This window comes from Erythrolamprus reginae, chromosome 1 (assembly GCF_031021105.1).
Source record: "Erythrolamprus reginae isolate rEryReg1 chromosome 1, rEryReg1.hap1, whole genome shotgun sequence".
NCBI classification, from domain to species: Eukaryota; Metazoa; Chordata; class Lepidosauria; order Squamata; family Dipsadidae; genus Erythrolamprus; species Erythrolamprus reginae.
In genome coordinates this window covers 339,183,205-339,196,038 of record NC_091950.1, presented here as the reverse complement: position 1 = coordinate 339,196,038, position 12,834 = coordinate 339,183,205, and the positions used below count along the sequence as shown (strand labels likewise).

The following is a 12,834-nucleotide window of genomic DNA, read 5'->3' as shown; positions in this document are numbered from 1 at the left end:
TGTGACACAGAATGCTGGACTCGATGGACTTTGGCCTGATTCAACATGGCTTTTTTATGTTATTATGTTCTTATTTATTATTTTATTTATTTATTACTGTGACTTGTATGTCACCCAACTCCTCACAGACTCTGGGTGGCTTAACATGTTAATAAAGCCACATGCTATGTTTGATCAAGAATGCCACTTTGCCATATCTATCTACTAGCAAATATTAACTCATTACAAAAGATAAATTTTGCTGTGTTTCTAACATGTAAACAAGCATACAAACAAATAAATTCTGCCTTATACATTTGATTTTTAATTTTAACATTTATATTCTATTTCTGACGAGATACATATATTCAGTATAGCACTGTTCATAACCATTTGTTTCCGCTGAATGTATCTCTCTCTACCTTCAAACTGATGTAGGCAGTACAGTGTTCCCTCGATTTCCACGGGGGATGCGTTCCGAGACCGCCCGCGAAAGTTGAATTTCCCCAAAATAGAGATGCGGAAGTAAATACACCATTTTTGGCTATGGACAGTATCACAAGCCTTCCCTTAACACTTTAAACCCCTAAATTACCATTTCCCATTCCCTTAACAACCATTTACTCACCATTATATTTATAAACATAATTATTTATTAACAATAGTTATTTTTTTTGTTATTTATTTGCAAAAATTATTAGTTTGGTGATGGCATACTACGTCATTGGGTGGGAAAAACCGTAGTATAGGAAAAAAACCGTTAATTATTTTTTAATTAATATTTTTTGAAAAACCGTGGTATAGGCTATTCACGAAGTTCGAACCTGCGAAAATCGAGGGAACACTGTAGTCATGAGATACTCACAGATCTCCTACCCAAGCTTGCATTTTTCCAGTAGACTTAGCCAAAGTTTTCTAATTCCCTCTAAAGAAAAGTGCAATTTAATACTCACTTGTTTATTCTTTGTCTTGGTGATCGTATCCGAAATAGGTTTTTTCCGCTCTTTAACAGCTGTTTTAGAAAACAGTTCTTCAAATTCATGATAATCTATTGAAGGCTCTTCAATTTTTTCCCACACAAGTGAAGCACTAGAATCTCTAAAGTTAAGCAAAAGACCTATGTAGGACAACATCAGACTGAATAGTCACAAAATGGTGGAATGAAGATAGATGAATTTCATTCATATCAATTTCATTGCTAAATGCATTCTTCCTATTGAAAATGGATTACAAAAATATTGAAGCTTTCTGATTCGTAAAATAAATATACTGCCAATTTCCTGCACAACATATAAATAATACTTTTCAGTAGGATATATAATTATACTAAAATAATAAATATACATGCAATAATTTATATATTATTAGATTCATACTGAAGGCTGCTTACCATAAAAATTACAACAGTTGAGAAAATAATAATATGTGGAATAATAAACCAAAAATATAATTAAGGAGGGGAATAAAAAAAAAAGTCAGAAAATATAGCATGAACTTTAAATAAAGCATAGTCTCATAATGATAATTATTAAGGCTTTCTATAATTTTCAATAAGCAGCATCAACCAGTGCATGGCTCACATATTATTTCTGAAAGAAATTCATATTAAATAACAAGGATCTTTTTTCTCCCAATTTTCTAGATTTCCCATTTAAGAGACAATTGATATAGGAGAGCTTATTAAAGGTTTATAAAAATGGGAAAAGGGAATTGTGCACATAATAGTAGATTAAGAAAGGTCAGAAAGAAAGGGTAATCCAGATTACTTCTCACTTCAGTTTCCATTTTATATATGTATCACATGTTTTTGCTGAATTTGAAAATTAAGGGAGACTGGGATAGATCTATTTCAGCCTTGTTCTGGCCTCATCAGCTAGCCATACCCTCTCACTGGGATTTGAATAGTTAGCAAATCTCACCACCGGCTCAAGGTTGACTCAGCCTTCCATCTTTCTGAGGTGGGTAAAAGGAGAACCCAGATTGTTGGGGGCAATATGCTGATTCTGTAAACCACTTAGAGGTTGTGAAAGCACTATGAAGCAGTATATGTCTAAATTATCTGCCTGCCTGCCTGCCTGCCTGCCTGCCTGCCTGCCTGCCTGCCTGCCTGCCTGCCTGCCTGCCTACCTACCTACCTACCTATCTATCTATCTATCTATCTATCTATCAATCAATCAATCAATCTATCTATCCACACACACACACACAGATATACACACACACACACTACTAAAAAAATAAAATAAAGGGAACACTTAAACAACACAGCATAACTCCAAGTAAACCAAACTTCTGTGAAAACAAACTGTCCACTTAGGAAGCAACACTGATTGACAATCAATTTCACATGCTGTTGTACAAATTCAATTTTGTACAGAACGAAGTATTCAATGAAAATATTTTATTCATTCAGATTTGGATGTGTTAATTGAGTGTTCCCATGTATCACATGTTTTTGCTAAAATATATATGTTTTTTCTGTTGGAAAAAACTTAATTTTAAATATTCAGCAAAAATATGTGAGATATAGCTGTGTTCGCCCTAGAACAAGGACAGAAGCACCAGCCTGAAGATGATGAGTGGGACCTCGTCGAAACGTCTCCAGAAATTTCTAAATCCTACACAGGAAGAAACCCGAATATACCAAGACCATCATACCTGTACCCGTGAAAATCTACGAATATATATATATTAGCTGGAATTTTAAAATTATATATATATTAGCTGGAATTTATATATATATATTAGCTGGAATTTTAAAATTAAGGGAGACTAGGATGGTCCCATTTCAGCCTTGTTCTGGCCTCATCAGCTAGCCACACCCTTCCTTACTAGGATTCGATCTGGCAGCCTCTGCCTTGTAAGGCAGAGAATTAGCAGTTGAGCCACCAGACCTGATCCCTCCAGCTCTGTACCAGGGAGGGGCTATATGTTTGGGTTTTTTTATGTCGGATCACCCTGGTATATTGAAGGAACGTCACAGCTCCTTTTTGCCTCTAGGCCCAACCCAGGACCATTTCAAAGCAGTTAATTTATTCATAGCTGACAACTACATACAGAATATAGTTGTCAGCTATGAATACATTAACTGCCTTGAAATGGTCCTGGGTTGGGCATAGAAGCAAAAAGGAGCTGTGACGTTCCTTCAATATACCAGGGTGATCCGACATTAAAAAAAAAACCACACACACACACACACACGCACATATATGAATTAATTTTCAGAATATATTCAGAATATATACACGCATGCACATACATATTCTGAATATATTCTGAAAATTAATTTATCATGCCATCACCATATAGAGAAATATCCATGTCTTGTAATAGTTTTATCCATCCACATTAGGAGCTACAATGTCCTTTTCACAGCCACTGATCCTTATCTTCAGACCTTCTCTCTTTATAGTTGATAAGTCTAAAAGTTATTTTTAATGTGAGAATAAAGAACATGTATAAGTTAAAAACTGGGTAATTTGTCTAAAAATATGTTTGGTTCTCTACTTTGCACAAGATATGTAGATTTTTCAGACAAGTGATGGTAATAAGGGTTTTTTTGGGGGGAGGGGGGTAGTTGTCCAGATTGTTCATGGAACAAGTCTGTTATTGGTTCATTTCTAACCACCATCTGGACATATTTGCTAAAATTTAGCCATGTGCATATAAACCTCAGTTCACAATAGGTTATCTTCATATGACTGCAGGAAAAAAGGTAAGGTTGAAAAAAATAACAACAGAATCTAGTACTGAGGCATGATGTGTATGAACTGGTCCGTGAGAAAAACCAATATACAAGAAAAAAATATATCCAAATATACCCATGCTATTACATTTGATTAAGAAAGGATAAAAATACATATTGCTGCATTGGAAAAATAAGTGTATCCTGCCAAAAACGTTGTGGTAGGGCTATACCACATGGTAGTATTTACCTTTAAAAATATTTAGGATACTATTTCTTCCTAACTTTGTTTCAGAAAGGTTTAAAAATCAATAAAGTGAAAAAAGCATTTTACGTTACAGTTCTGAATTTATAGTGCTACAGAAAAAACAATATACACACCAATATCTTATTGTATTTACAGTTTTAGAAAAAAATGATGCTACGTTTCAAAAGCTTCAGACCAACATTTTAAATGTATCGTTTACCTTTTATTATGAAGCTGGATTCTTGTCCAATAAAGAGGCTTCATGGGTCGAGAAGGTTCTATTGCATGCTTTCTACTTTTTTCCTGGTTAATGCCCATTACAAATAAACCAGTTGGCAAGGGAGGAGGAAGAAACCCAGATACTTGCGGAAGACTAGGAGCTGGGGGTGGTGGTACACCTATTCCAGGCAGAGGAGGAGCTCCCACCCCAGGCATAGCTGGTGGAGGAGGCGGCACTGTCAGTCCTTGCAGAGGCGGCGGCGGAGGAGGAGGTCCTCCCATACCTGGCCAAGGGGGTGGTGGAGGAGGGGGTGGCATTCCCATGCCTGGCAAAGGAGGAGGGGGTGGTGGAAGCACTCCCATGCCTGGTAATGGAGGTGGGGGTGGAGGTGGGGGCACTCCCATGGCTGGCAATGGGGGTGGAGGTGGAGCAGGTGGCACTTCCATACCTGGCAATGGGGGTGGGGGTGGAGGAGGGGGCACTCCCATGCCTGGAAATGGGGGTGGGGGTGGAGGAGGGGGCACTCCCATGCCTGGCAATGGCGGCAGCGGAGGAGGAGGTGGCACTCCCATGCCTGTCAATGGTGGTGGTAACGGCGGAGGAGGTGGCACTCCCATGCCTGGCAATGGGGGCGGGGGCGGAGGGGGTGGCACTATCCCTGGCAAAAAAGAACTAACTGGTCCTGGCAAAGGTGGAGGAGGTGGAATTCCAGTTACAGGAAAAGGTGGTAGAGATGAAATCTCGGTAGCTAATCCAGCCGTAGGCAAAGGAGGCATAGAAGAGATGCTTGCAGGAAATAAAGAAGGGGTAGGTGGCATCACATCCATTCCTGTCAGACATGATGGGTAAGAAGTCCTTTGGGTGGGGAATGATGTAGCAGAAGTTGTTGCTATGTCACACGAGGACCCTAAATATCCTGAGGCAGAGAGGGATGAGGACGGTGACCCGGATGAAGATAAAAATGGGCCACCTGTCCCAGGCAGGGAAATTCCAGTGTCAGTAGATAGAGAAGTAGAAGTGATGGGAGGATATAAAGATGAGGAATGTTCATTCCATGTTACAGTCTCTGTACTCAGAGGGAGATGGGGGGTGGGGGGCACAGATTCCTCTTGAAATAAACATGACGTTTGTGGCATTGTCAATTGTTCCTGGGAAGCATCCAGCTGTACAGAAATCTGTTTTGGTGACAGAACTAAAGCTATTTCAGAGCAAAAGGTGTTTTGTGGCTCAAGTGTTGGCAACAGCTGAGTTGGCCCTCGACCTGGATCCCCTTTGAGGTGGGGAGGTGCTTGTGGCAGTGTACTGTCTGAAGGCATTATGTGTGTTAAACAATCATCTGTTGGAGATGTCTGCACAGATGTTGTGGTTATAGTTTTAGCTAAAGCACACAATTCGTGTTCTTGAAAAGCTCTGTTAGGTAGTCCTTCATGAGTTGGCTGTTCGGTCTCATTCCACACGCTTCTGTTCGAAACCAACTCCTCTGTTGCTGGAAACTGTTTCTCTAGCTCTGCAATTTTTGTTTTTAAATCCTGTATGGTTTGCTCCAGCCGTTGAATTTCATTTGCCCGCATTTCTGATTTCATTGTAACATTTCCCTAGAAAATAGGAAAGAAAAGTCAACATGCAGGAAGAAAATAAGACCTTTGCCTGATGCATACCGAGACTAACCATATAAAGATAATATATAGCCTGCAAATATTTTAACGCATTATGAAAGCCTTAATGCTATTGAATGCTCAGGGCAGGCTACACTTCACATTTTTATTTTTAAAAATTGTCACATGCAACCTATGACATTTATTAGATAATACAATACAGGTATCTAGGCTTAAGTATATCATTTCAGAATCCTGAATCTAACTTTGCCTTTCCACCATTTCTGTGCTTGTCCATATTTTGTCCAGTTCTTGCAGATCTTTTGTCTTTCCAATCAAGTTAAATGTTGAAAAGAAAATTACCTGACGGCATATCCATCCTATTCTTTTAGCACTCCAAAACTAAAATGGAAGGGAATTAAATTTGCTGTGGTTAGGAAAGCTGGAAAAAGAATAATTTAAAAAATAAGCAAGGTTTGGCCAACGGCTGCAAAGGGGGGGAAAATGGAGAAAATTATCTATTACATCCTTCTGGAAGAAACAGCTGGGAAGCAGCTTAGAATATTGATGATTGCTCTTTTCTTAACACCTCTGTCCTCCTGATCATATGACCTTGAATATAGATGTTGTTAAGGAATTCCATAATAGCAATAGCAATATTATTTATACTCATATGCCACTTTGCAGTGCTTTACAGCCCTCTCTAAACGGTTAACAGAGTCAGCCTCTTGTCCCCAACAAGCTTGGTCCTCAGTTTATCCACTTCAGAAGGATGGAAGGCTGAGTCAACATTGAGCCTGATGGGATTTGAACTGCCAAATTGCAGGAAGCCAGCAGGCAGCCGAAATAGCCTGCAGTACTGCACTCTAACCACTGTGCCCCTATGGCTCAATTCCATAAACCATTTGGAAGCTACTTTTTCCTAGTTTATGTCTCAATGTATGTATTTTTAACCCCCCCCCCCCCTGAGTCCCATGGGATTGGGCGGCATATAAATAAATAAAATTAAATTAAAGTTTCATTTTGCAAGAATAAGGACTAATAGGTCAGTTTAATTGGGAATGCATTTAATTTGAATTACCGTAAGTAAAACCACATCCACCCCAAATTAAGTCACACTATCAGAACAACAGATGTAATGCAATTTGTCTTTGGTGTTTAGCTGCAACTGATTCCACCCAGTTTAATAGCTAACACCAATGCACAAATATTAACCATCAAATTTGGGAAGAGTATAAAGAAAAAGACCTGCATCGCTCCTTCATAAAGGCATAGCCGATTTTGACTGATTAACATTGCTGCATTAGCTATTTGGGATTAATCCCATGGAGCAAATAACAGGCTACAAGAATGCTAAAATAAGCTTGTGTTTACCACTGGAGCCACTTTGATTTGGGATGTTTGAAAAAGCCAAAAAAGAAAAAAAGGAAAAAAAGAGAGAGCCATCTAAAGCTCTAAACAGCACAATGGATAGAGACGAAAGGGTAACTTAGTTTGTTTCTCCAATTACATTTGGTGCCAGGTTTTTTTCATTCATTAAATTTCCAATTAAAATCATGGGGTTTTTTCCCCCTGTTGTTGCATTTGCTTTGTTTGCTTATTTGAGGAAGAAACAGAGACATTGACAATCACTTTGCTTTAAAGACACACAAAAGAAAAAAAGAAATATGAAGAAACATCAGCTAACTATAAAGTTGATCGGTGTAATATGAAAGATTCAGAAAAATTAAGGCCCATTCTGTAACATCTACGAACAGAAATGTCAGCAGCACTGCAGAGAACATTGTTTACTCTAGCATGCATTTCAGAGATATCTATAGCAACTGCACTTAGATTTCTATACCACTTTATAGTGGTTTACAATCCTCTCTGGCAGGGGTGGGCTGCTAGCCGGAACGCTAAATTCGGGTTGCTGCCACGGCTTGAGAGTGCTTGCGGGGCCAGCGCGATTTTGCTTCTGTACCTATGGAGATAGCAAAATCATGCATGGAACCGCAGGTGCACCCATGTTTCGGCTAGGTTTCTTTGCTTCTGCGCATGCTGAAACATGGGCGCACCTGTGGCTCTGTGCACGATTTTGCTATCTTGTGCAGAAGCAAAATTGTGCAGGCCCCAGAAGCTCTCATGAGTTGCAGCGGCAAGCCCAATTTAGCATTCCAGCTAGAGCCCACCCCTGCTCTCTGGGCAGTTTACAATGTCAGTTTATGTCAGTTTATTAATTAATAATGATGATGATGATGATGATGATGATGATGATGATAATAATAATAATAATAATAATAATAATAATAATAATAATAATTTATTAGATTTGTATGCCACCCCTCTCCGAGGACTAACAATCTGGGTCATTTTACCGACCTCAAAAGGCTGGAAAACCAAGTCAACCTTTAAGTCCCATCAAAATAGAACTCCAAGCTGTGGGCAGAGTTAGCCTGCAATACTGCATTCAAACCACTGCACCACCGGGGCACCTAGTAAGATACTCGTTAACTGCACTGTTGTTGTTGTTGTTGTTGTTGTTGTTGTTTTCCCTAGCAAAGCCCATGTAAAAGTAGCTGATCACAATTTAATTAACATCTTCCTTTGATCCCATTAGGTTTCTTGCACTTTATAAATAGCAAATTTCATGGTGATCCATCCAAAGATATCGAGAGATTGGTAAAGGACAATATGGTTTCACACCTTCCTCCCCTGCATTTGACTCATTGTAGTTTGCTTATCAGAAGCACCACTATAGCACTTTCCTATGTGTTTCATTTTAGCTTGGTGCACCCGGAGCAGAAGAATATTCATGTGTGAATGCTGTTTGATTATTTTAGTTCAGCATTCAACACAATCATTCCTAAGCATTTGATGAACAAGCTGGGCCTAGTAGGTTTTAATATTCCTTTACTGTATGTAATTGGATACTGGATTTCCTTGTTCATAGGCCTCAGTTTGTGCAAGTTGGAAGGAAAATTTCCATCTCTATCTCCTTGAATACAGATTCCCTACAGGGCTGTGTCTTGAATCCACTACTATTCAGCTTGATTACTCATGACTGCTGTGCCAAATCTGCTACAAATCATATTGTGAAGCATGTGGATGACCCTACAGTGGTGGGTATTATCTGGGATGACATTGAAGATGCATATAGGGAAGAGATGAAGGCTCTGGTGGATTGGTAAAATAAAAGTAACCTGGTTCTAAATGTTAATAAAACAAAGGAGATCATTGTGGAGATCATTGTAGATTTTAAAAAGATCCGGCATAGTCATACTCCACTCAGGATCAAGGGTGCAGCTGTAGAGGTGGTCAAGAATATTACAAAAAGTATCTGGGAATGCAGATAACAAACAATCTGAATTGGTCTCTCCACACATCACCCTTAGTGATGTATGCAAACCAACGTGTGCATTTCCTGAGTAGGATGAGGAAAGCACACCTTTCTCCTTCTGTCCTGGCCACTTTCTGCAGAGACCCAATTGAGAATATTTTACCCAATTGGATCACTGCTTGGTTTGGTGGCAGCAGTGCCTTAGATAGAAAGTTCATACAGAGAGTGGTGATGACAGTAGAGAAGATTATAGAAGCTTATTCAGGATACTGCTTAAAAGTAGTGATGGGCAAACTGAACCTGCACAATTTGGGTCTGTGCTGAATTTTGCAGTGTTCGGTATGCCGAACCCGAACCCGAATGTTTTTCAAACTCTGGGCAAAGTTCGGGGTCATGTTCGGCATTCAGAGCTTTGATGTCACCGGCAGGTTGCTAAGGACGCCAAGGTGATCACTTCCTGGATTCCATGGAATCCAGGAAGTGATCACCTTGGTGTCCTTAGCAACCTGCCGGTGACATCAAAGCTCCGCCCCTGGAATCTCTTCGTGGGAGAGATTCCCCGTTCGGTTCGAGTTCGGGTTCAGGCAAATTTTGCATAAAGTTCGTCCGAACTTGCCGAACCCAAACCCCATTGGGTTCGCCCATCACTACTTATAAGCACTATGTGCTTAGAGCTCAAAGCATTGTTAGAAATCCCACACATCCACATTACCATCTGTTTCTGTTGCTCCCCTCTGGGAGGAGGTTTCAAGATATTTCTAGCAGATTCTGTTACAGATTCTGTAACAGCTTTGTCCTCTATGCCATCTGTCTAGTAAACTTGCAAGATTCGTTTTTCTTGCCAGATAAATGTATACATCCAAAATAGATTGTGTTGTTTATCTGTGTCATATAATATATGTGAGTATATGCATAATTTTATATTTATTTATTTTGTCATGTGCATGTAATATATCTCAGGGACCGCCTTCTGCTGCACGAATCCCAGCGACCAGTTAGGTCCCACAAAGTGGGTCTTCTCCGGGTCCTGTCAACTAAGCAATGTTGCTTGGCAGGACCCAGGGGAAGAGCCTTCTCTGTGGCGGCCCCGGCCCTCTGGAACCAACTCCCCCCAGAGATTAGAATCGACCCCACCCACTTTGCCTTTCGCAAGCTTCTTAAAACCCACCTCTGCCGCCAGGCATGGGGGAACTGAGATGCTCTTTCCCCCTAGGCCTTTACAATTTTATGCTTGGTATGTCTGTATGTATGTTTGGTTTTATAATAAGGGTTTTTAACTGTTTTAATATTGGATTGTTATATGCTGTTTTTGTTGCTGTTGTTAGCCGCCCCGAGTCTGTGGAGAGGGGCGGCATATAAATAAATAAATAAACAAACAAACAAACAAATAAATAAATAAATAAATAAAAAACAAATAAATAAATAAATAAATAAATAAAGCTGCATGCAATGACATTTCATTTTAATGTATTCTGATTAGTGCACATTCAAAGTGACAATAAAGTTATTCTAACTCTAAGTCTATTCTAAGAATATTGGCAGATATGGCTGGATCTTTTACTCAGAGCAAGTGCCTGCTACATACCAATGAATTTGTTACCTGAGTTTGAAGGAACACCTGTAAAAGTTTCATCCTCACTACCCATAATTGGATAGCAGAGAATTTCAGAAAAAAGACACACACACACACACACACACACACACACAAACACACACACAATGTTAAGAATCAAAGAATCACCAGGCTAAATGGTACTTTGGAGTCTTCTAGTTCAACTTCCTGCCCAAAGCAGGAGTCCTTATACCAGGGGTGGGCAATTAATTTTGCCATGGGGCCGCATGAGAAATTGGGATGGTTTTAGAGGGCCGGACTAATATAATTAACTCAGTTCTACAGAATACTGTAAAGACCCTGGCCTGACCTAAGCACCCAGACCCACTCTACAGACCCCTAATTGTTTGCTTTACGGCAACACAATGCACCACAGTCACTGCTCTGGAGTGTTTGAGTGGTTTCTGTACTCAGCCGTTCTCGGTAGGAGGTCGCGGTCCGCTCCAGTGCAAGGATGAAAGAGCTCACCATGTCTGCTGGGACTCCTCCGGTTCCTGCTTTCCTCATGATTCATCAGGAAAGCAGAAACCGGAAGAGTCCTGGCAGATGCAGTGAGCTCTTTCATCCTCACACTGGAGCGGACCCCGACCTTTGTGGACCGATCACAGATAGCGGGTGGGCCAGTCACAGACAGCGGGCAGGCCCGCAGGCTGCCCCTTGCCCACGTCTGCCTTATACCATCTCAGACAAATGATTATCCACCTTTTTCTTGAAGACCTCCAGCATCTTATGCAGTATCTATTTGTTAAACAAAACAAGATTACTATTCTGCTTCTCTCAGTGTCTATCTCTTTCTTTTGTTCAACTTTGCCCCCACTTTTTCATCCCAATTTGACAGAAGTTGGGCTTGACACCACAGCATGTCTCGCACTGCAGACGTACATGATTACCCTTCCGGAATTCATAACCACAAAATTATAAGCAAATCACAGACTTATGGGAATTCATTTCACAAACAGGGATGCTTTCAAAGACAAGAATGTTTATAGGCTGACAGTTCCGATTTAATGTTTAAAAAGACGAGATAAACAATCAATATTAATGAAGGATTTTTTTTCATTATACACGCAAAGAAAATAAACGTTTTTAATGTGCCTCCTAGAAATGATTATTCATTTCTAACAGAGTGGGGGTGAGAATGATAATGAAAAGAACAGCAAAATGAGTAGATACACAACTATATGACTGGAATACAAAGGTTGCTTATCCTGTTTGTATACTTTAAAAAAGTGTCCAACTTAAACCTGCCAAGAATGGTGTATGATCCATTGATATGGAGACATAAGGACAGTCAGTCTCTGCAATATTAATGTCACTGGAACATGCCAGAAACAGAGTTATGTGCTTTCATTTACTGTGGTTTCTAATGCTTGTTTGCCTTATATCCGCCCAAAGCCACACAAACCCTTAGGAAGAGCTGAAGTTGGATCTTTGGTTGTCTGGAGAAGTAGAGACAAAATCAGGCTAGCAGGAGACCTATACAGACCCAAAAAGCACTGTATAGACAGAAAGACTCCTTCACAAGGCATTGTCTTTTTTTTTCCTTTGTAGAGAATTTGTCTCACAGAAGTGCCAAACCAGAAACCCAGAAACTGCCCATGTAGTCAAAAATATGGATATTAAATTAAGACACAGTAATACTATATCTATAGCATGGTTAAGTACATGATAGAAATGGCTGTCTTATAAAATAATTAAGAGAGACCATTACATGCATCTGCTAATAATCAAATTCTATTGAAGTTCATTGGTTCATACAATTGCACTTAATCTTTTAATTGATCCATCAGGATAGCAAGCCAAGTATAGAAACATCAGTTCAGTCTGCACATATATCATATTGAGATAAATATTAAATTTAAGATATGCTTATAAAAGCTTAGTAAACTTATTTTTTGGGGGGGACCGGACAGGTTGGAAAATACTTTTAGTCCCAAATCTTCACGAAAGTGTCATTTTCTCACAAAGAACATCTTGCCTCTTTTAATTTTTCTGAATCTATCCATCCACTGAGTAGATGAAAGAACTGCTTCAGGAAAAACAAGTCAGTGACCTTCTTCATACAAATTGGCTTGCCTCTGAGATAACCTTTAGAATGTCACTAAAAAGAATAATTCAATTTATACTATCTAAAAATCTTATTTGTGGAAAGATAGAATTTTTCCTTTGAGTTCAGC

At 39.6% G+C, this 12,834-nt stretch overlaps 1 protein-coding gene across 5 annotated transcripts in view; it reads right to left on the bottom strand.

Annotated features, from left to right (window-relative positions):
• FMN2 (formin 2) overlaps positions 1 to 12,834 on the bottom strand; it is a 624,734-nt gene that overhangs the window by 152,647 nt on the left and 459,253 nt on the right. For all 5 annotated transcript variants that reach the window (XR_011557462.1, XM_070734020.1, XM_070734019.1 and 2 more), the window contains 2 exons: positions 4,132 to 5,726; positions 933 to 1,077 (listed from right to left, as the gene is read on the bottom strand). Coding sequence is in view for 4 of the 5 variants with exons in the window: in XM_070734020.1 (XP_070590121.1) it covers positions 933 to 1,077; positions 4,132 to 5,726 (1,740 nt within the window). In the remaining variant the exon portion in view is untranslated. The remainder of the gene's footprint in view (positions 1 to 932; positions 1,078 to 4,131; positions 5,727 to 12,834) is intronic.